This window comes from Bombina bombina, chromosome 5, assembly GCF_027579735.1.
Source record: "Bombina bombina isolate aBomBom1 chromosome 5, aBomBom1.pri, whole genome shotgun sequence".
Taxonomy (NCBI): domain Eukaryota; kingdom Metazoa; phylum Chordata; class Amphibia; order Anura; family Bombinatoridae; genus Bombina; species Bombina bombina.
In genome coordinates, this window is record NC_069503.1 from 1,136,671,421 (window position 1) to 1,136,695,670 (window position 24,250).

Here is a 24,250-nt window from a genome sequence, read left to right on the forward strand (position 1 = left end):
AGTATTATTGGTAACAAGTAGCAAGTGCAGGACTACACGCATCATCTTGCCTCAGTGAGTGTAGTATTATTGGTAACAAGTAGCAAGTGCAGGACTACACGCATCATCTTGCCTCAGTGAGTGTAGTGTTACTGGTAGCAAGCGCAGGACTACACGCATCATCTTGCCTCAGTGAGTGTTGTGCTACTGGTAGCAAGCGCAGGACTACACGCATCATCTTGCCCCAGTGAGTGTAGTGTTACTGGTAACAAGTAGCAAGCGCAGGACTACACGCATCATCTTGCCTCAGTGAGTGTAGTATTATTGGTAACAAGTAGCAAGCGCAGGACTACACGCATCATCTTGCCGCAGTGAGTGTAGTATTATTGGTAGCAAGTGCAGGACTACACGCATCATCTTGCCTCAGTGAGTGTAGTGTTACTGGTAACAAGTAGCAAGCGCAGGACTACACGCATCATCTTGCCTCAGTGAGTGTAGTGTTACTGGTAACAAGTAGCAAGCGCAGGACTACACACATCATCTTGCCCCAGTGAGTGTAGTGTTACTGGTAGCAAGCGCAGGACTACACGCATCATCTTTGCTCAGTGAGTGTAGTATTATTGGTAACAAGTAGCAAGCGCAGGACTACACGCATCATCTTGCCTCAGTGAGTGTAGTGCTACTGGTAGCAAGCGCAGGACTACACGCATCATCTTGCCCCAGTGAGTGTAGTGTTACTGGTAGCAAGCGCAGGACTACACGCATCATCTTGCCCCAGTGAGTGTAGTGTTACTGGTAGCAAGTGCAGGACTACACGCATCATCTTCCCTCAGTGAGTGTAGTATTATTGGTAACAAGTAGCAAGTGCAGGACTACACGCATCATCTTGCCTCAGTGAGTGTAGTGTTGCGTGTAGTCCTGCACTTGCTACCAGTATCATCTTGCCTCAGTGAGTGTAGCGTTACTGGTAACAAGTAGCAAGTGCAGGACTACACGCATCATCTTGCCTCAGTGAGTGTAGCGTTAATGGTAACAAGTAGCAAGTGCAGGACTACACGCATCATCTTGCCTCAGTGAGTGTAGTAGTATTATTGGTAACAAGTAGCAAGTGCAGGACTACACGCATCATCTTGCCTCAGTGAGTGTAGTGTTACTGGTAGCAAGTGCAGGACTACACGCATCATCTTCCCTCAGTGAGTGTAGTATTATTGGTAACAAGTAGCAAGCGCAGGACTACATGCATCATCTTGCCCCAGTGAGTGTAGTGTTACTGGTAGCAAGCGCAGGACTACACGCATCTTGTCTCAGTGAGTGTAGTATTATTGGTAACAAGTAGCAAGCGCAGGACTACACGCATCATCTTGCCTCAGTGAGTGTAGCGTTACTGGTAACAAGTAGCAAGTGCAGGACTACACGCATCTTGCCTCAGTGAGTGTAGCGTTACTGGTAACAAGTAGCAAGTGCAGGACTACACGCATCATCTTGCCTCAGTGAGTGTAGTGTTACTGGTAACAAGTAGCAAGTGCAGGACTACACGCATCATCTTGCCTCAGTGAGTGTAGTATTATTGGTAACAAGTAGCAAGCGCAGGACTACACGCATCATCTTGCCCCAGTGAGTGTAGTGTTACTGGTAACAAGTAGCAAGCGCAGGACTACACGCAGCATCTTGCCTCAGTGAGTGTAGCGTTACTGGTAACAAGTAGCAAGTGCAGGACTACACGCATCTTGCCTCAGTGAGTGTAGTGTTACTGGTAACAAGTAGCAAGCGCAGGACTACACGCATCATCTTGCCTCAGTGAGTGTAGTGTTACTGGTAGCAAGTGCAGGACTACACGCATCATCTTGCCTCAGTGAGTGTAGTGTTACTGGTAGCAAGCGCAGGACTACACGCATCATCTTGCCTCAGTGAGTGTACTGTTACTGGTAGCAAGCGCAGGACTACACGCAGCATCTTGCCCCAGTGAGTGTAGTGTTACTGGTAGCAAGTGCAGGACTACACGCATCATCTTGCCTCAGTGAATGTAGCGTTACTGGTAACAAGTAGCAAGTGCAGGACTACACGCATCATCTTGCCTCAGTGAGTGTAGTATTATTGGTAACAAGTAGCAAGCGCAGGACTACACGCATCATCTTGCCCCAGTGAGTGTAGTGTTACTGGTAGCAAGTGCAGGACTACACGCATCATCTTCCCTCAGTGAGTGTAGTATTATTGGTAACAAGTAGCAAGCGCAGGACTACACGCATCATCTTGCCCCAGTGAGTGTAGTGTTACTGGTAGCAAGCGCAGGACTACACGCATCATCTTGCCTCAGTGAGTGTAGTGTTACTGGTAGCAAGTGCAGGACTACACGCATCATCTTCCCTCAGTGAGTGTAGTATTATTGGTAACAAGTAGCAAGCGCAGGACTACACGCATCATCTTGCCCCAGTGAGTGTAGTGTTACTGGTAGCAAGCGCAGGACTACACGCATCATCTTGCCCCAGTGAGTGTAGTGTTACTGGTAGCAAGCGCAGGACTACACGCATCATCTTGCCCCAGTGAGTGTAGTGTTACTGGTAGCAAGCGCAGGACTACACGCATCATCTTGCCTCAGTGAGTGTAGCGTTACTGGTAGCAAGTGCAGGACTACACGCATCATCTTGCCTCAGTGAGTGTAGCGTTACTGGTAGCAAGTGCAGGACTACACGCATCATCTTGCCTCAGTGAGTGTAGCGTTACTGGTAACAAGTAGCAAGTGCAGGACTACACGCATCATTTTGCCTCAGTGAGTGTAGCGTTACTGGTAGCAAGTGCAGGACTACACGCATCATCTTGCCTCAGTGAGTGTAGTGTTACTGGTAACAAGTAGCAAGCGCAGGACTACACGCAGCATCTTGCCCCAGTGAGTGTAGTGTTACTGGTAGCAAGTGCAGGACTACACGCATCATCTTGCCTCAGTGAGTGTAGTGTTACTGGTAACAAGTAGCAAGTGCAGAACTACACGCATCATCTTGCCTCAGTGAGTGTAGTATTATTGGTAACAAGTAGCAAGCGCAGGACTACACGCATCATCTTGCCCCAGTGAGTGTAGTGTTACTGGTAACAAGTAGCAAGCGCAGGACTACACGCATCTTGCCTCAGTGAGTGTAGTGTTACTGGTAGCAAGCGCAGGACTACACGCAGCATCTTGCCCCAGTGAGTGTAGTGTTACTGGTAGCAAGCGCAGGACTACACGCAGCATCTTGCCCCAGTGAGTGTAGTGTTACTGGTAGCAAGTGCAGGACTTCAAGCATCATCTTGCCTCAGTGAATGTAGCGTTACTGGTAGCAAGTGCAGGACTACACGCATCATCTTACCTCATTGAGTGTAGCGTTACTGGTAGCAAGTGCAGGACTACACGCATCATCTTGCCTCAGTGAGTGTAGTATTATTGGTAACAAGTAGCAAGCGCAGGACTACACGCATCATCTTGCCCCAGTGAGTGTAGTGTTACTGGTAGCAAGCGCAGGACTACACGCATCATCTTGCCTCAGTGAGTGTAGCGTTACTGGTAGCAAGTGCAGGACTACACGCATCATCTTGCCTCATTGAGTGTAGCGTTACTGGTAGCAAGTGCAGGACTACACGCATCATCTTGCCTCAGTGAGTGTAGTATTATTGGTAACAAGTAGCAAGCGCAGGACTACACGCATCATCTTGCCTCAGTGAGAGTGTAGTATTATTGGTAACAAGTAGCAAGCGCAGGACTACACGCATCATCTTACCGCAGTGAGTGTAGTGTTACTGGTAGCAAGCGCAGGACTACACGCATCATCTTGCCCCAGTGAGTGAAGTGTTACTGGTAACAAGTAGCAAGTGCAGGACTACACGCATTATCTTGCCTCAGTGAGTGTAGTATTATTGGTAACAAGTAGCAAGCGCAGGACTACACGCATCATCTTGCCTCAGTGAGAGTGTAGTATTATTGGTAACAAGTAGCAAGCGCAGGACTACACGCATCATCTTACCGCAGTGAGTGTAGTGTTACTGGTAGCAAGCGCAGGACTACACGCATCATCTTGCCCCAGTGAGTGTAGTGTTACTGGTAACAAGTAGCAAGCGCAGGACTACACGCATCATCTTGCCTCAGTGAGTGTAGTGTTACTGGTAGCAAGCGCAGGACTACACGCAGCATCTTGCCCCAGTGAGTGTAGTGTTACTGGTAGCAAGTGCAGGACTTCAAGCATCATCTTGCCTCAGTGAATGTAGCGTTACTGGTAGCAAGTGCAGGACTACACGCATCATCTTACCTCATTGAGTGTAGCGTTACTGGTAGCAAGTGCAGGACTACACGCATCATCTTGCCTCAGTGAGTGTAGTATTATTGGTAACAAGTAGCAAGCGCAGGACTACACGCATCATCTTGCCCCAGTGAGTGTAGTGTTACTGGTAGCAAGCGCAGGACTACACGCATCATCTTGCCTCAGTGAGTGTAGCGTTACTGGTAGCAAGTGCAGGACTACACGCATCATCTTGCCTCATTGAGTGTAGCGTTACTGGTAGCAAGTGCAGGACTACACGCATCATCTTGCCTCAGTGAGTGTAGTATTATTGGTAACAAGTAGCAAGCGCAGGACTACACGCATCATCTTGCCTCAGTGAGAGTGTAGTATTATTGGTAACAAGTAGCAAGCGCAGGACTACACGCATCATCTTACCGCAGTGAGTGTAGTGTTACTGGTAGCAAGCGCAGGACTACACGCATCATCTTGCCCCAGTGAGTGAAGTGTTACTGGTAACAAGTAGCAAGCGCAGGACTACACGCATCATCTTTGCTCAGTGAGTGTAGTATTATTGGTAACAAGTAGCAAGTGCAGGACTACACGCATCATCTTGCCTCAGTGAGTGTAGTGTTACTGGTAACAAGTAGCAAGCGCAGGACTACACGCATCATCTTACCGCAGTGAGTGTAGTGTTACTGGTAGCAAGCGCAGGACTACACGCATCATCTTGCCCCAGTGAGTGTAGTGTTACTGGTAACAAGTAGCAAGCGCAGGACTACACGCATCATCTTGCCTCAGTGAGTGTAGTTTTACTGGTAGCAAGCGCAGGACTACACGCATCATCTTGCCTCAGTGAGTGTAGTGTTACTGGTAACAAGTAGCAAAAGCAGGACTACACGCATCATCTTGCCTCAGTGAGTGTAGTGTTACTGGTAACAAGTAGCAAGCGCAGGACTACACGCATCATCTTGCCCCAGTGAGTGTAGTGTTACTGGTAGCAAGCGCAGGACTACACGCATCATCTTGCCCCAGTGAGTGTAGTGTTACTGGTAGCAAGCGCAGGACTACACGCATCATCTTGCCCCAGTGAGTGTAGTGTTACTGGTAGCAAGCACAGGACTACACGCATCATCTTGCCTCAGTGAGTGTAGTGTTACTGGTAACAAGTAGCAAGCACAGGACTACACGCATCATCTTGCCACAGTGAGTGTAGTGTTACTGGTAGCAATTGCAGGACTACACGCATCATCTTGCCTCAGTGAGTGTAGTGTTACATGTAGCAAGCGCAGGACTACACGCATCATCTTGCCTCAGTGAGTGTAGTGTTACTGGTAACAAGTAGCAAGCGCAGGACTACACGCATCATCTTGCCCCAGTGAGTGTAGTGTTACTGGTAGCAAGCGCAGGACTACACGCATCATCTTGCACCAGTGAGTGTAGTTTTACTGGTAACAAGTAGCAAGCGCAGGACTACACGCATCATCTTGCCTCAGTGAGTGTAGTGTTACTGGTAACAAGTAACAAGCGCAGGACTACAAGCATCATCTTGCCTCAGTGAGTGTAGTGTTACTGGTAACAAGTAGCAAGCGCAGGACTACACGGCAGCATCTTGCCCCAGTGAGTGTAGTGTTACTGGTAACAAGCGCAGGACTACACGCATCATCTTGCCTCAGTGAGTGTAGTGTTGCTGGTAACAAGTAGCAAGCACAGGACTACACGCATCATCTTGCCTCAGTGAGTGTAGTATTATTGGTAACAAGTAACAAGCGCAGGACTACACGCATCTTGCCTGAGTGTAGTGTTACTGGTAGCAAGCACAGGACTACACGCATCATCTTGCCTCTGAGTGTAGTGTTACTGGTAACAAGCGCAGGACTACACGCATCATCTTTCCTCAGTGAGTGTAGTGTTACTGGTAGCAAGCGCAGGACTACACGCATCATCTTTCCTCAGTGAGTGTAGTGTTACTGGTAGCAAGCACAGGACTACACGCATCATCTTGCCTCAGTGAGTGTAGTGTTACTGGTAACAAGCGCAGGACTGCACGCATCATCTTGCCTCAGTGAGTGTAGTGTTACTGGTAGCAAGCGCAGGACTACACGCATCATCTTGCCCCAGTGAGTGTAGTGTTACTGGTAACAAGTAGCAAGCGCAGGACTACACACATCATCTTGCCCCAGTGAGTGTAGTGTTACTGGTAGCAAGCGCAGGACTACACGCATCATCTTGCCCCAGTGAGTGTAGTGTTACTGGTAACAAGCGCAGGACTACACGCATCATCTTGCCCCAGTGAGTGTAGTGTTACTGGTAACAAGTAGCAAGCGCAGGACTACACGCATCATCTTGCCCCAGTGAGTGTAGTGTTACTGGTAACAAGTAGCAAGCGCAGGACTACACGCATCTTGCTCAGTGAGTGTAGTGTTACTGGTAACAAGTAGCAAGCGCAGGACTACACGCATCATCTTGCCCCAGTGAGTGTAGTGTTACTGGTAGCAAGCGCAGGACTACACGCATCATCTTGCCCCAGTGAGTGTAGTGTTACTGGTAACAAGTAGCAAGCGCAGGACTACACGCATCATCTTGCCCCAGTGAGTGTAGTGTTACTGGTAACAAGTAGCAAGCGCAGGACTACACGCATCATCTTGCCCCAGTGAGTGTAGTGTTACTGGTAACAAGCGCAGGTCTACACGCATCATCTTGCCCCAGTGAGTGTAGTGTTACTGGTAACAAGTAGCAAGCGCAGGACTACACGCATCATCTTGACCCAGTGAGTGTAGTGTTACTGGTAACAAGTAGCAAGCGCAGGACTACACGCATCATCTTGCCTCAGTGAGTGTAGTGTTACTGGTAGCAAGCGCAGGACTACACGCATCATCTTGCCTCAGTGAGTGTAGTGTTACTGGTAGCAAGCGCAGGACTACACGCATCATCTTGCCCCAGTGAGTGTAGTGTTACTGGTAGCAAGCGCAGGTCTACACGCATCATCTTGCCCCAGTGAGTGTAGTGTTACTGGTAACAAGTAGCAAGCGCAGGACTACACGCATCATCTTGCCCCAGTGAGTGTAGTGTTACTGGTAACAAGTAGCAAGCGCAGGACTACACGCATCATCTTGCCTCAGTGAGTGTAGTGTTACTGGTAGCAAGCGCAGGACTACACGCATCATCTTGCCTCAGTGAGTGTAGTGTTACTGGTAGCAAGCGCAGGACTACACGCATCATCTTGCCTCAGTGAGTGTAGTGTTACTGGTAACAAGCAAAGAACTATTCGATGTTGGGCTTTTACTCTGGTTCTCTTATTGTGCTCTTCATTTTTTTTCAGTTTGAAATTCTTGATGGTCCAGATGAGAATGGAGAAATGTTCACCCGTCCTGGGAAGCTGTCTGATTATTTCCCCAAGCCGTATCCCAACAGCGAGGCTGGGAGAGCAGCAAATAATGGCGCATTGCCTCCTGACCTTAGCTACATTGCCAATGCCAGGTACTCATAGGATGTGCTGACCTAAAAACAGAAGTGATTGCTTACAACAAATGTACTAGCACCACCATATCCGTTACATAAAATTCCCACAGTTCAATGTATATGTTGGGGGAAGAGAGATTCTGTGTTAACCAGTTCTCGTCAGTGATAGTTGATAAATCTGAATTACGATTATTAGTGCCAACAGATTCTGCTGTGCTATAAACATAGATTTCTTCTGTTATGTGTGATCAGTCCACGGGTCATCATTACTTCTGGGATATAACTCCTCCCCAACAGGAAATGCAAGAGGATTCACCCAGCAGAGCTGCATATAGCTCCTCCCCTCTACGTCAGTCCCAGTCATTCTCTTGCACCCAACGACTAGATAGGATGTGTGAGAGGACTATGGTGATTATACTTAGTTTTTATGACTTCAATCAAAAGTTTGTTATTTTAAAATGGCACCGGAGCGTGTTATTACTTCTCTGGCAGAGTTTGAGGAAGAATCTGACAGAGATTTTTTACTATGATTTTAACCGGAGTCGTTAAGATCATATTGCTGTTCTCGACCATCTGAGGGAGGTAAAGGCTTCAGATCAGGGGACAGCGGGCAGATGAATCTGCATTGAGGTATGTGGCAGTTTTTATTTTCTGAATGGAATTGATGAGAAAAGCCTGCCATACCGTTAAAATGACATGTATGTATACACTTCAGTATTCTGGGGATGGTATTTCACCGGAACTACTGTGTTAAAGGTCACTAATCCTTTTAATAACTATTCTCATGTTAAACGTTTTTGCTGGAATGTAGAATCGTTTACATTGCTGAGGTACTGTGTGAATAAATATTTGGGCATTATTTTCCACTTGGCAGTTTTTTGCTTTAATTGTGACAGTTTCGTTTCTCTTCACTGCGGTGTGGGAGAGGGAGGGGCCGTTTTTGGCGCTCTTTGCTACGCATCAAAAAATTCCAGTCAGCTACTTTTATATTTCCTGCATGATCCGGTTCATCTCTGACAGATCTCAGGGGTCTTCAAACTTCTTTGAAGGGAGGTAAATTCTCTCAGCAGAGCTGTGAGAATTCTTATAGTGACTGTGTATAAAAAACGTTGTTTTGTTTTCTTATGTACAAATTTAATTAGTGTTGTTTTTTACTAATGGGAACAAACCTTTGCTAAAAGTTGTGTTGTTTTAAAGTTTGATGCAATAACTGTTTTTCAGTTCATTATTTCAACTGTCATTTAATCGTTAGTACCTCTTTGAGGCACAGTGCGTTTGTTTGCTAAAAAAGATTATAACCAAGTTGTAAGTTTTTTTGCTAGTATGTTAAACATGTCTGACTCAGAGGAAGATATCTGTGTCATTTGTTCCAATGCCAAGGTGGAGCCCAATAGAAATTTATGTACTAACTGTATTGATGCTACTTTAAATAAAAGTCAATCTGTACAATGTGAACAAATTTCACCAAACAGCGAGGGGAGAGTTATGCCGACTAACTCGCCTCACGCGACAGTACCTGCATCTCCCGCCCGGGAGGTGCGTGATATTTTGGCGCCTAGTACATCTGGGCGGCCATTACAGATAACATTACAAGATATGGCTACTGTTATGACTGAAGTTTTGTCTAAATTACCTGAACTAAGAGGCAAGCGTGATCACTCTGGGGTGAGAACAGAGTGCGCTGACAATGCTAGGGCCATGTCTGATACTGCGTCACAGCTCGCAGAGCATGAGGACGGAGAGCTTCATTCTGTGGGTGACGGTTCTGATCCAAACAGATTGGACTCAGATATTTCAAATTTTAAATTTAAATTGGAGAACCTCCGTGTACTACTAGGGGAGGTCTTAGCAGCTCTCAACGATTGTAACACTGTTGCAATACCAGAGAAACTGTGTAGGTTGGATAAATACTTTGCGGTACCGGCGAGTACTGACGTTTTTCCTATACCTAAGAGACTAACTGAAATTGTTACTAAGGAGTGGGATAGACCCGGTGTGCCGTTCTCACCCCCTCCAATATTTAGAAAGATGTTTCCAATAGACGCCACCACTCGGGACTTATGGCAAACGGTCCCCAAGGTGGAGGGAGCAGTTTCTACTTTAGCTAAGCGTACCACTATCCCGGTGGAGGATAGCTGTGCTTTCTCAGATCCAATGGATAAAAAATTAGAGGGTTACCTTAAGAAAATGTTTGTTCAACAAGGTTTTATATTACAACCCCTTGCATGTATCGCGCCGATTACGGCTGCGGCAGCATTTTGGATTGAGTCGCTTGAAGAGAACCTTAGTTCCTCTACGCTAGACGACATTACGGACAGGCTTAGAGTCCTTAAACTAGCTAATTCTTTCATTTCGGAGGCCGTAGTACATTTAACCAAACTTACGGCTAAGAACTCAGGATTCGCCATACAGGCACGCAGGGCACTGTGGCTAAAATCCTGGTCAGCTGATGTTACTTCTAAGTCCAAATTACTTAATATACCTTTCAAGGGGCAGTCCTTATTCGGGCCCGGTTTGAAAGAAATTATCGCTGACATTACGGGAGGTAAGGGCCACGCCCTACCTCAAGACAAGGCCAAAGCTAAGGCTAGACAGTCTAATTTTCGTCCCTTTCGGAATTTCAAAACAGGAGCAGCATCAACCTCCACTGCACCAAAACAGGAAGGAGCTGTTGCTCGTTACAGGCAAGGCTGGAAGCCTAACCAGTCCTGGAACAAAAGCAAGCAGGCCAGGAAACCTGCTGCTGCCCCAAAGACAGCATGAACCGAGAGCCCCCGATCCGGGACCGGATCTAGTAGGGGGCAGACTCTCTCTCTTCGCCCAGGCCTGGGCAAGAGATGTTCAGGATCCCTGGGCACTAGAGATCATATCTCAGGGATACCTTCTAGACTTCAAATTATCTCCCCCAAGAGGGAGATTTCATCTGTCAAGGTTGTCAACAAACCAGATAAAGAAAGAAGCGTTTCTACGCTGCGTACAAGATCTGTTAACAATGGGAGTGATCCATCCGGTTCCGTGGTCGGAACAAGGACAAGGGTTCTACTCAAACCTGTTTGTGGTTCCCAAAAAAGAGGGAACGTTCAGGCCAATCTTAGATTTAAAGACTCTAAACAAATTCCTAAGAGTTCCATCGTTCAAAATGGAAACTATTCGGACAATCTTACCCATGATCCAAGAGGGTCAGTACATGACCACAGTGGATTTAAAGGATGCTTACCTTCACATACCGATCCACAAAGATCATCACCGGTATCTAAGGTTTGCCTTCTTAGACAGGCACTACCAGTTTGTAGCTCTTCCATTCGGATTGGCTACGGCTCCAAGAATCTTCACAAAGGTTCTGGGTGCCCTTCTAGCGGTACTAAGACCGCGAGGGATTTCGGTAGCTCCGTACCTAGACGACATTCTAATACAAGCTTCAAGCTTTCAAACTGCCAAGTCTCATACAGAGTTAGTTCTGGCATTTCTAAGGTCGCATGGATGGAAAGTGAACGAAAAGAAGAGTTCTCTCTTTCCTCTCACAAGAGTTCCATTCTTGGGGACTCTTATAGATTCTGTAGAAATGAAGATTTACCTGACAGAAGACAGGTTAACAAAACTTCAAAATGCATGCCGCGTCCTTCATTCCATTCAACACCCGTCAGTAGCTCAATGCATGGAGGTGATCGGCTTAATGGTAGCGGCAATGGACATAGTACCTTTTGCACGCCTACACCTCAGACCGCTGCAATTATGCATGCTAAGTCAGTGGAATGGGGACTACTCAGATTTGTCCCCTACTCTGAATCTGAATCAAGAGACCAGAAATTCTCTTCTATGGTGGCTTCATCGGCCACACCTGTCCAGGGGGATGCCATTCAGCAGGCCAGACTGGACAATTGTAACAACAGACGCCAGCCTACTAGGTTGGGGCGCTGTCTGGAATTCTCTGAAGGCTCAGGGACTATGGAATCAGGAGGAGAGTCTCCTCCCAATAAACATTCTGGAATTGAGAGCAGTTCTCAATGCCCTTCTGGCTTGGCCCCAGTTAATAACTCGGGGGTTCATCAGGTTTCAGTCGGACAACATCACGACTGTAGCTTACATCAACCATCAGGGAGGGACAAGAAGCTCCCTAGCAATGATGGAAGTATCAAAGATAATTCGCTGGGCAGAGTCTCACTCTTGCCACCTGTCAGCAATCCACATCCCGGGAGTGGAGAACTGGGAGGCGGATTTCTTGAGTCGCCAGACTCTTCATCCGGGGGAGTGGGAACTTCATCCGGAGGTCTTTGCCCAAATACTTCGACGTTGGGGCAAACCAGAGATAGATCTCATGGCGTCTCGCCAGAACGCCAAACTTCCTCGCTACGGGTCCAGATCCAGGGATCCGGGAGCAGTTCTGATAGATGCTTTGACAGCACCTTGGAACTTCAGGATGGCTTATGTGTTTCCACCCTTCCCGCTGCTTCCTCGATTGATTGCCAAAATCAAACAGGAGAGAGCATCAGTAATTCTAATAGCACCTGCTTGGCCACGCAGGACTTGGTATGCAGATCTAGTGGACATGTCATCCTGTCCGCCTTGGTCTCTACCTCTAAGACAGGACCTTCTGATACAGGGTCCATTCAAACATCAAAATCTAACTTCTCTGAAGCTGACTGCTTGGAAATTGAACGCTTGATTTTATCAAAACGTGGTTTTTCTGAGTCGGTTATTGATACCCTGATTCAGGCTAGGAAGCCTGTTACCAGAAGGATTTACCATAAAATATGGCGGAAATACCTATACTGGTGCGAATCCAAAGGTTACTCCTGGAGTAAGGTTAGGATCGCTAGGATATTGTCTTTTCTACAAGAAGGTTTAGAAAAGGGTTTATCAGCTAGTTCCTTAAAGGGACAGATTTCAGCTCTGTCCATCTTGTTACACAGACGTCTGTCAGAAAATCCAGACGTCCAGTCCTTTTGTCAGGCTTTAGCTAGGATCAAGCCTGTGTTTAAAGCTGTTGCTCCACCATGGAGTTTAAACTTAGTTCTTAACGTTTTACAGGGTGTTCCGTTTGAACCCCTTCATTCCATTGATATAAAGATGTTATCTTGGAAAGTTCTGTTTTTAATGGCTATTTCCTCGGCTCGAAGAGTCTGAGTTATCAGCCTTACATTGTGATTCCCCTTATCTGATTTTTCACTCAGACAAGGTAGTTCTGCGTACTAAACCTGGGTTCTTACCTAAGGTAGTCACTAACAGGAACATCAATCAAGAGATTGTTGTCCCATCCTTGTGTCCAAATCCTTCTTCAAAGAAGGAACGTCTTTTACACAATCTGGATGTAGTTCGTGCCCTCAAGTTCTACTTGCAGGCAACTAAAGATTTTCGCCAAACTTCTTCCTTGTTTGTCGTTTACTCTGGACAGAGGAGAGGTCAAAAAGCTTCTGCTACCTCTCTATCCTTTTGGCTTCGTAGCATAATACGTTTAGCCTATGAGACTGCTGGACAGCAGCCTCCTGAAAGAATTACAGCTCACTCCACTAGAGCTGTGGCTTCCACTTGGGCCTTTAAGAATGAGGCCTCTGTTGAACAGATTTGCAAGGCTGCAACTTGGGCTTCGCTTCATACTTTTTCCAAATTTTACAAATTTGACACTTTTGCTTCTTCGGAGGCTATTTTTGGGAGAAAGGTTCTTCAGGCAGTGGTTCCTTCTGTATAATGAGCCTGCCTATCCCTCCCGTCATCCGTGTACTTTTGCTTTGGTATTGGTATCCCAGAAGTAATGATGACCCGTGGACTGATCACACATAACAGAAGAAAACATAATTTATGCTTACCTGATAAATTCCTTTCTTCTGTTGTGTGATCAGTCCACGGCCCGCCCTGTTTTAAGGCAGGTAAATATCTTTTAAATTATACTCCAGTCACCACTTCACCCTTGGTTACTCCTTTCTCGTTGATTCTTGGTCGAATGACTGGGACTGACGTAGAGGGGAGGAGCTATATGCAGCTCTGCTGGGTGAATCCTCTTGCATTTCCTGTTGGGGAGGAGTTATATCCCAGAAGTAATGATGACCCGTGGACTGATCACACAACAGAAGAAAGGAATTTATCAGGTAAGCATAAATTATGTTTTAATATACAAAGATAATATTTAAAGGGACAGTCTACTCAAGAATTTTTTGTTTAAAAAGATAATCACTTTATTACCCATTCCCCAGTTTTGCATAACAAACACGTTATATTAATACACTTTTTACATCTGTAATTACCCTGTATCTAAGCCTCTGCACGCTGCCCCTTTATTTCAGTTCTTTTGACAGACTTGCATTTTAGCCAATCAGTGTTGACCAACTAGTAACTCCATGGGAGTGAACCCAGTTATCTATATGGCACATGTGAACTAACACTGTCTAGCTGTGAAAACCTGTCAAAATGCAGAGATAAGAGGTGGCCTTCAAGGGCTTACAAATTTGCATATAAGCCTACCTAGGTTTAGCTTTCAACAAAATACCAAAAAAACAAAGCAAATTTGATAAAAGTAATTTGGGAAATTGCTTATTGAACGCCCTATCTGAATTTTTTTTTAATTTTTACTAGACTTTCCTTTTTAAGAGTCAAGTGAAGCACCTGCAGAATAGGTAGAGTGGGCCCTGCTCTTTAAAAAATGTGATTTACTGGGACAGATGGGCTTGTTAGACTACATGCTAATGGGGTGCCAGGGACTGGGGTAAGAAAGGTTAGTGTACATTGTATGCATCCCTGAACAGTAGGAACACTTGAAACTTTGAAAACTAGGGGACAGTCTTCGGGAGAGAAGCAGAGTTCCACAAGATTGGGGTTAATCTGGAGAAGTCTTGTAGGCGGTCATGGGTAGAGCGAAGGGGACAGGTTGGAGAGCAGTTGGAAGGTGCAGAGTTATTGAGCCTCTGTTAGTGTCAGGATTGTTTTATTCTGAAGGTAAGAGGAGACCAATGAAGGGACTGGCTGAGGTACTTCAAATGAGCAATGTGTAAGGAAGATCAGCCTGGCAGATGTATTCATTATGGATTGTAATTGAGGTAGACGGCAGCTAGGGTGACCAGGAATTTTTTTTTATTATTGTTTTTTATGTCAGGAAACGGTGAGTTTCGGAGATGGTTTTTAAGGTGGAAAGGACTGGAATTGGCCAAGGCCTAGATGTGGATAGTGAATGAGCGATCAAGTGTGACTCCAAGGCATCAGGCTTAGGAATTGGGTGATAAGTTAGAGAGTTGGTGGATAGGAACCTTGATTGAAGGAAGCAAAATAAGAGCTCAGTTTTAGCTTGAGGTAGTGAAGACACCCAAAATGAAATAGCAAGTAGCGGGAAAGTATGGTGTAGAGGTAGCTTTGGGTAACAAGTATACAACTGCTACTGAAACCCGTTGGACTTAAAGGGCCTTGTGGTAACAGGGCAGAGGAATGTGCCAGATACATTAAAGGTTGATTAGAGTATAACAGAAGGGCCGTCACAAATGCTGGATGGTTTGGAGCAAACAAGGGTGGTCAAAGGCTACAGACAGAACAAAAAGGATTAACAGAGAAATAAATGGCCTTTAGTTTTTCTTTAAGTAGGTTTAAATAACCTTAAAGGGACACTAAGTCAAAATAAACTGATTCAGATAGAGCAGCAGTTTTAAGACACTTTCCAATTTACTTCCATTATTACATTTTGCTCAGCCTTTTTATATACTCACTTTCTCCAACATTGGTGTGTCCGGTCCACGGCGTCATCCTTACTTGTGGGATATTCTCTTCCCCAACAGGAAATGGCAAAGAGTCCCAGCAAAGCTGGCCATATAGTCCCTCCTAGGCTCCGCCCACCCCAGTCATTCTCTTTGCCGTTGCACAGGCAACATCTCCACGGAGATGGTTAAGAGTTTTTTGGTGTTTAAATATAGTTTTTATTCTTCTATCAAGTGTTTGTTATTTTAAAATAGTGCTGGTATGTACTATTTACTCTGAAACAGAAAAGGATGAAGATTTCTGTTTGTAAGAGGAAGATGATTTTAGCAGACAGTAACTAAAATCGATTGCTGTTTCCACATAGGACTGTTGAGATGAAGTAACTTCAGTTGGGGGAAACAGTTAGCAGACTTTTCTGCTTAAGGTATGACTAGCCATATTTCTAACAAGACTGTGTAATGCTGGAAGGCTGTCATTTCCCCTCATGGGGACCGGTAAGCCATTTTCTTAGTCAAACAAACAGAATAAAGGGCTTAATGTGGGCTAAAAAACTGGTAGACATTTTTATGGGCTAAATCGATTGCTTTATTTGGGCATATTATTCAGATTTAGGCTAACAATTGGCATTTATAATCTTGGGGAACGCTTATAAAACGGCAGGCACTGTGTTGGACACCTTTTTCAGTCAGGGGGCCTTTCTAGTTATAGACTGAGCCTCATTTTCGCGCCATTAATGCGCAGTTGTTTTTTGAGAGCAGGGCATGCAGATGCATGTGTGAGGATCTAAAAATCTCTGAAAAAGCTTCTAGAAGGTGTCATTTGGTATCGTATTCCCCTCAGGGCTTGGTTGGGTCTTAGCAAAGACTATAGCTGGGACTGTATAGGGGTTAAATTTAAAAACGGCTCCGGTTCCGTTATTTTAAGGGTTAAAGCTCTGAAATTTGGTGTGCAATACTTTTAAGGCTTTAAGACACTGGTGAAATTTTGGTAATTTTTGAACGATTCCTTCATACTTTTTCACATATTCAGTAATAAAGTGTTTTCAGTTTGAAATTTAAAGTGACAGTAACGGTTTTATTTTAAAACGTTTTTTGTGCTTTGTTGACAAGTTTAAGCCTGTTTAATATGTCTGTACCTTCAGATAAGCTATGTTCTATATGTATGAAAGCCAATGTGTCTCCCCATTTAAATTTATGTGATAATTGTGCCATAGCGTCCAAACAAAGTAAGGACAGTACTGCCACAGATAATGATATTGCCCAAGATGATTCCTCAAATGAGGGGAGTAAACATGATACTACATCATCTCCTACTGTGTCTACACCAGTTTTGCCCATGCAGGAGGCCCCTAGTACATCTAGTGCGCCAATACTTATTACCATGCAACAATTAACGGCTGTAATGGATAACTCCATAGCAAATCTTTTATCCAAAATGCCTACTTATCAGAGAAAGCGCGATTGCTCTGTTCTAAACACTGAAGAGCAAGAGGGCGCTGATGATAATTGTTCTGTCATACCCTCACACCAATCTGAAGGGGCCATGAGGGAGGTTTTGTCTGATGGAGAAATTTCAGATTCAGGAAAAATTTCTCATCAAGCTGAACCTGATGTGACATTTAAATTTAAATTAGAACATCTCCGCGCACTGCTTAAGGAGGTGTTATCTACTCTGGATGATTGTGACAATTTGGTCATTCCAGAGAAATTATGCAAGATGGACAGGTTCCTAGAGGTTCCGGTGCCCCCCGACGCTTTTCCTATACCCAAGCGGGTGGCGGACATAGTAAATAAGGAGTGGGAAAAGCCCGGCATACCTTTTGTTCCCCCCTATATTTAAGAAATTATTTCCTATGGTCGACCCCAGAAAGAAATTATGGCAGACAGTCCCCAAGGTCGAGGGGGCAGTTTCTACTCTAAACAAACGCACTACTATTCCTATCGAAGATAGTTGTGCTTTCAAAGATCCTATGGATAAAAAATTGGAAGGTTTGCTTAAAAAGATTTTTGTACAGCAAGGCTACCTTCTACAACCAATTTCATGCATTGTTCCTGTCACTACGGCAGCGTGGTTCTGGTTCGAGGAACCACTCGCTCAGTAGAGAAACTCCATATGAGGAGGTTATGGACAGAGTTCACGCACTTAAATTGGCTAACTCTTTTATTTTAGATGCCGCTTTGCAATTAGCCAGATTAGCGGCGAAAAATTCAGGGTTTGCTATCGTGGCGCGTAGAGCGCTTTGGCTAAAGTCTTGGTCAGCGGATGTGTCATCCAAGACAAAATTGCTTAACATCCCTTTCAAAGGTAAAACTTTATTTGGACCAGAATTGAAAGAGATTATTTCAGACATCACTGGGGGAAAGGGCCACGCCCTTCCACAGGATAGGTCTTTTAAGGCTAAAAATAAGCCTAATTTTCGTCCCTTTCGCAGAAACGGACCAGCCTCTAATTCTGCATCCTCTAAGCAAGAGGGTAATGCCTCACAACCCAAACCAGCCTGGAAACCAATGCAAGGCTGGAACAAGGGTAAGCAGGCCAAGAAGCCTGCCACTGCTAACAAAACAGCATGAAGGAGTAGCCCCCGATCCGGGACCGGATCTGGTGGGGGGCAGACTCTCTCTCTCTTTGCTCAGGCTTGGGCAAGAGATGTTCAGGATCCTTGGGCGCTAGAAATAGTTTCTCAAGGTTATCTCCTGGAATTCAAGGAACTACCCCCAAGGGGAAGGTTCCACAAGTCTCACTTATCCTCAAACCAAATAAAGAGACAGGCATTCTTACATTGTGTAGAAGACCTGTTAAAGATGGGAGTGATACACCCAGTTCCAATAAAGGAACAAGGAATGGGATTTTATTCCAATCTGTTCGTAGTTCCCAAAAAAGAGGGAACGTTCAGACCAATTTTGGATTTGAAGATCCTAAACAAATTTCTCAGGGTACCATCGTTCAAAATGGAAACAATTCGAACGATTCTACCCACCATCCAGGAAAGTCAATTTATGACTACCGTGGATCTAAAGGATGCGTACCTACATATTCCTATCCACAAAGAACATCATCAGTTCCTAAGGTTCGCTTTTCTGGACAAACATTACCAGTTTGTGGCCCTCCCATTCGGATTAGCCACTGCTCCAAGGATTTTCACAAAGGTGCTAGGGTCCCTTCTAGCGGTTCTAAGACCAAGGGGCATTGCAGTAGTACCTTACTTGGACGACATTCTAATACAAGCGTCGTCCCTGTCAAAAGCAAAGGCTCATACGGACATCGTTCTAGCCTTTCTCAGATCTCACGGATGGAAGGTGAACAAAGAAAAAAGTTCTGTCCCCGTCAACAAGAGTTCCCTTCTTGGGAACAATAATAGATTCCTTAGAAATGAGGATTTTTCTGACAGAGGTCAGAAAATCAAAACTTCTAAGCTCTTGTCAAGTGCTTCATTCTGTTCCTCGTCCTTCCATAGCGCAGTGCATGGAAGTAGTAGGATTGATGGTTGCAACAATGGACATAGTTCCTTTTGCACGAATTCATCTAAGACCATTACAACTGTGCATGCTCAAACAGTGGAATGGGGATTATACAGACTTGTCTCCAATGATTCAAGTAGATCAAAAGACCAGAGATTCACTCCGTTGGTGGCTGACCCTGGACAATCTGTCCCAGGGAATGAGCTTCCGCAGGCCAGAGTGGGTCATTGTCACGACCGACGCCAGTCTAGTGGGCTGGGGCGCGGTCTGGGAATCCCTGAAAGCTCAGGGTCTATGGTCTCGGGAAGAGTCTCTTCTCCCGATAAACATTCTGGAACTGAGAGCGATATTCAATGCTCTCAGAGCTTGGCCTCAACTAGCAAAGGCCAAATTCATAAGGTTCCAATCAGACAACATGACGACCGTTGCATATATCAATCATCAGGGGGGAACAAAGAGTTCCCTGGCGATGAAAGAAGTGACCAAGATAATTCAATGGGCGGAGGATCACTCCTGCCACTTGTCTGCGATCCACATCCCAGGAGTGGAAAATTGGGAAGCGGATTTTCTGAGTCGTCAGACATTCCATCCGGGGGAGTAGGAACTCCATCCGGAAATCTTTGCCCAAATAACTCAATTATGGGGCATTCCAGACATGGATCTGATGGCGTCTCGTCAGAACTTCAAGGTTCCTTGCTACGGGTCCAGGTCCAGGGATCCCAAGGCGACTCTAGTAGATGCACTAGTAGCACCTTGGACCTTCAACCTAGCTTATGTATTCCCACCGTTTCCTCTAATTCCCAGGCTGGTAGCCAGGATCAATCAGGAGAGGGCCTCGGTGATCTTGATAGCTCCTGCGTGGCCACGCAGGACTTGGTATGCAGACCTGGTGAATGTCATCGGCTCCACCATTGAAGCTACCTTTGAGACAGGACCTTCTTGTTCAGGGTCCATTCGAACATCCAAATCTGGTCTCCCTCCAACTGACGGCTTGGAGATTGAACGCTTGATTCTATCAAAGCGTGGGTTTTCAGATTCTGTTATAGATACTCTGGTTCAGGCCAGAAAACCTGTAACTAGAAAAATTTACCATAAAATATGGAAAAAATATATCTGTTGGTGTGAATCCAAAGGATTCCCATGGAATAAGATAAAAATTCCTAAGATTCTCTCCTTTCTACAAGAAGGTTTGGAGAAAGGATTATCTGCAAGTTCTCTAAAGGGACAGATCTCTGCTTTATCTGTCTTACTACACAAAAGACTGGCAGCTGTGCCAGATGTTCAAGCTTTTGTTCAGGCTCTGGTTAGGATCAAGCCTGTTTACAGACCTTTGACTCCTCCCTGGAGTCTAAATCTAGTTCTTTCAGTTCTTCAAGGGGTTCCGTTTGAACCTTTACATTCCATAGATATTAAGTTACTATCTTGGAAAGTTTTTTGTTTTTAGTTGCAATTTCTTCTGCTTGAAGAGTTTCAGAGTTATCTGCTCTGCAGTGTTCTCCGCCCTATCTGGTGTTCCATGCAGATAAGGTGGTTTTGCGTTCTAAGCCTGGTTTTCTTCCTAAGGTTGTTTCTAACAAAAATATTAACCAGGAGATAGTTGTACCTTCTTTGTGTCCGAATCCAGTTTCAAAGAAGGAACGTTTGTTACACAATTTGGACGTTGTCCGTGCTCTAAAGTTCTATTTAGAGGCTACTAAAGATTTCAGACAAACATCTTCCTTGTTTGTTGTTTATTCTGGTAAAAGGAGAGGTCAAAAAGAGACTTCTACCTCTTTCCTTTTGGCTTAAAAGTATTATCCGATTGGCTTATGAGACTGCCGGACGGCAACCTCCTGAAAAAATTACAGCTCACTCCACTAGGGCTGTGGCTTCCACATGGGCCTTCAAGAACGAGGCTTCTGTTGACCAGACATGTAAGGCAGCGACTTGGTCTTCACTGCACACTTTTGCCAAATTTTACAAATTTGATACTTTTGCTTCTTCGGAGGCTATTTTTGGGAGAGAGGTTTTGCAAGCTGTGGTGCCTTCCGTTTAGGTAACCTGATTTGCTCCCTCCCTTCATCCGTGTCCTAAAGCTTTGGTATTGGTTCCCACAAGTAAGGATGATGCCGTGGACCGGACACACCAATGTTGGAGAAAACAGAATTTATGCTTACCTGATAAATTACTTTCTCCAACGGTGTGTCCGGTCCACGGCCCGCCCTGGTTTTTTAATCAGGTCTGATGAATTATTTTCTCTAACTACAGTCACCACGGTACCATATGGTTTCTCCTATATATATTTCCTCCTGTCCGTCGGTCGAATGACTGGGGTGGGCGGAGCCTAGGAGGGACTATATGGCCAGCTTTGCTGGGACTCTTTGCCATTTCCTGTTGGGGAAGAGAATATCCCACAAGTAAGGATGACGCCGTGGACAGGACACACCGTTGGAGAAAGTAATTTATCAGGTAAGCATAAATTCTGTTTTCTGTGGAACAAGATCCTACTGAGCATGTGCACAAGCTCACATGCTATACGTATACTAGTCTGTGATTGGCTGATGTCTGTCACATGATACAAGAGACTGGAAAATGGGAGAACAAAATAAATTTGTCAGGGAAAAAAATATTTTTGAAATATAGTTGTAGGTGTTAAATAATTTGTCTCTTTATTATGCACTTGTTAACTATGTAATTCTACTGCATTGAGTTGTCCTTTAATGGTTGCAGTCTCTGTAGAGTGTTGGATGATCCAGATTGCAATGGGTCAAGGAGGGAGTTTGATGTAAGGAAATGTGAGACCTTTATTTACTAGCCTTTGCAAAAGTTTTGAGGTAGGGGGGAGTTGGGGAATATAGTGGTTGTTGAGGGAGGGAGAACATATATATTTTTTTAGTAATGTGGGAAATAAACTATTCAGGGTGAGATTATTTCTGATTGTCTTATGGATGCTGAAGTGGCTGGCAAAATCTTGAGCAAGAGAAGTGGTAAAAGCTGAAGGGGAGCCACCAATCAGGGTGCTGGACCTAAAATGGGCTGGCTCCTAAGCTCTTAAAGGGACAGTCAAGTCCCAAAAAAACTTTCATGATTTAAAAAGGGCATGTAATTTTAAACAACTTCCCAATTTACTTTTATCACCAATTTTGCTTTATTATCTTGGTATTCTTAGTTGAAAGCTAATCCTAGGAGGTTCATATGCAAATTTCTTAGACCTTGAAGACTGCCTCTAATCTGAATGCATTTTGACCACTAGAGGGCATTAGTTCATGTGTTTCATATAGATAACATTGAGCTCATGCACGTGAAGTGACCTAGGAGTAAGCACTGATTGGCTAAAATGCAAGTCTGTCACAAGAACTGAAATAAGGGGACAGTCAGCAGAAGCTTTAGATACAAGGTAATCACAGAGGTAAAAAGTGTATTTCTATAACTGTTGGTTATGCAAAACTGGGGAATGGCTAATAAAGGGATTATCTTTCTTTTTAAACAAAAATTCTGATGTTGACTGTCCCTTTTAAGAGGACAAAGAAAAATTTAATAGGAGTAAATTAGAAAGTTGCTTTAAAATTGCATGCTCTATCTGAATCATGAAAGAGAAAATTTGGGTTTCATATACCTTTTAAGGTTACTAAGGACATACTTACAGCAAAATCGAAACGCCACTTTGTTAATCCTTCTGTATAATACTTGGGTCAGATCCTAGCCCTTCGGCTCCTTTGTGCATAGCATGCCTCGATCAGCTGCCTAGCCCTTCAGCTCATTTGTGCATAGCATGCCTCGATCAGCTGCCTAGCCCTTCAGCTCATTTGTGCATAGCATGCCTCGATCAGCTGCCTAGCCCTTCAGCTTCTTAGCATGCCTCGATCAGATGCCTAGCCCTTCAGCCTCTTTGTGCATAGCATGCCTCGATCAGCTGCCTAGCCCTTCAGCCTCTTTGTGCATAGCATGCCTCGATCAGCTGCCTAGCCCTTCAGCTCCTTTGTGCATAGCATGCCTCAATCAGATGCCTAGCCCTTCAGCTCCTTAGCATGCCTCGATCAGATGCCTAGCCCTTCAGCTCCTTAGCATGCCTCGATCAGATGCCTAGCCCTTCAGCTCCTTAGCATGCCTCGATCAGATGCCTAGCCCTTCAGCTCCTTAGCATGCCTCGATCAGATGCCTAGCCCTTCAGCTCCTTAGCATGCCTCGATCAGATGCCTAGCCCTTCAGCTCCTTAGCATGCCTCGATCAGATGCCTAGCCCTTCAGCTCCTTAGCATGCCTCGATCAGATGCCTAGCCCTTCAGCTCCTTAGCATGCCTCGATCAGATGCCTAGCCCTTTAGCTCCTTCATGCCTCGATCAGATGCCTAGCCCTTTAGCCTCTTTGTGCATAGCATGCCTCGATCAGATGCCTAGCCCTTTAGCCTCTTTGTGCATAGCATGCCATTTTGCACTAGAATCGATCCAAACAGCACAAGTGGCCACCTACTTCCATGTTCAGATCCTCACGAAGGATCTGAATGCACATATCTAGTGCATAGCAGATCTAGATCAGAGATCTAGCCCTCTAGTTCCTCTCTGCATTGCATATGTAGATCAGATACCTGGCCCTGCATCCCCTTAGACAGATGTCCACATCAGAATGTGAAGTCTGTTAATCTTCTGTTGGAAACAAACTTGGTGTATAGTGAATGGGAGCCATAAATAGAAATTTAAAACTTGATTTTTTTTTTTCCTTAAAGGTACAGTCTACACCAGAATTTTTTTTTTTTTAGATAATCCCTTTATTACCCATTCACCAGTTTTGCATAACCAACAGTTGTATTAATATACGTTTTATCTCTGATTACGTTGTATCTAAGCCTCTGTAGACTGCCCCTTATCTCAGTTATATTAATATACGTTTTACCTCTGTGATTACCTTGTGTCTAAGCCTCTGCAGACAGCCCCTTACCTCAGTTATATTAATATACGTTTTACCTCTGTGATTACATTATTATGTATTTGTAGAGCGCCAACAGATTCCGAAGCGCTGTTTACCTCTGATTACCTTGTATCTAAACCTCTGCAGACTGCCCCTTATCTCAGTTATATTAATGTTTTACCTCTGATTACCTTGTATCTAAGCCTCTGCAGACTGCTCCTTATCTCAGTTATATTATACTTTTTACCTCTGATTACCTTGTATCTAAGCTTCTGCAGACTGCCCCTTATCGCGATTATATTATACTTTTTACCTCTGATTACCTTGTATCTAAGCCTCTGCAGGCTACACGTTTTACCTCTGTGCTTAGCTTGTATCTAACCCTCTGCAGACTGCCATTTATCTTTTATATTAATATACGTTTTACCTCTGATTACCTTGTATCTAAGCCTCTGCAGATTGCCCCTTCTCTCAGTTATATTAATATACATTTCTCCAACATAGGTGTGTCCGGTCCACGGCGTCATCCTTACTTGTGGGATATTCTCTTCCC

General features: G+C 44.9%; 1 protein-coding gene across 1 annotated transcript in view; it reads left to right on the top strand.

Moving 5' to 3' along the window:
* Nucleotides 1-24,250, top strand: part of LOC128661188 (cytochrome c1, heme protein, mitochondrial) — a 76,682-nt gene that overhangs the window by 40,333 nt on the left and 12,099 nt on the right. The window contains exon 4 of the mRNA XM_053715431.1: nucleotides 7,543-7,700. Within this exon, the coding sequence (XP_053571406.1) occupies nucleotides 7,543-7,700 (158 nt within the window). The remainder of the gene's footprint in view (nucleotides 1-7,542; nucleotides 7,701-24,250) is intronic.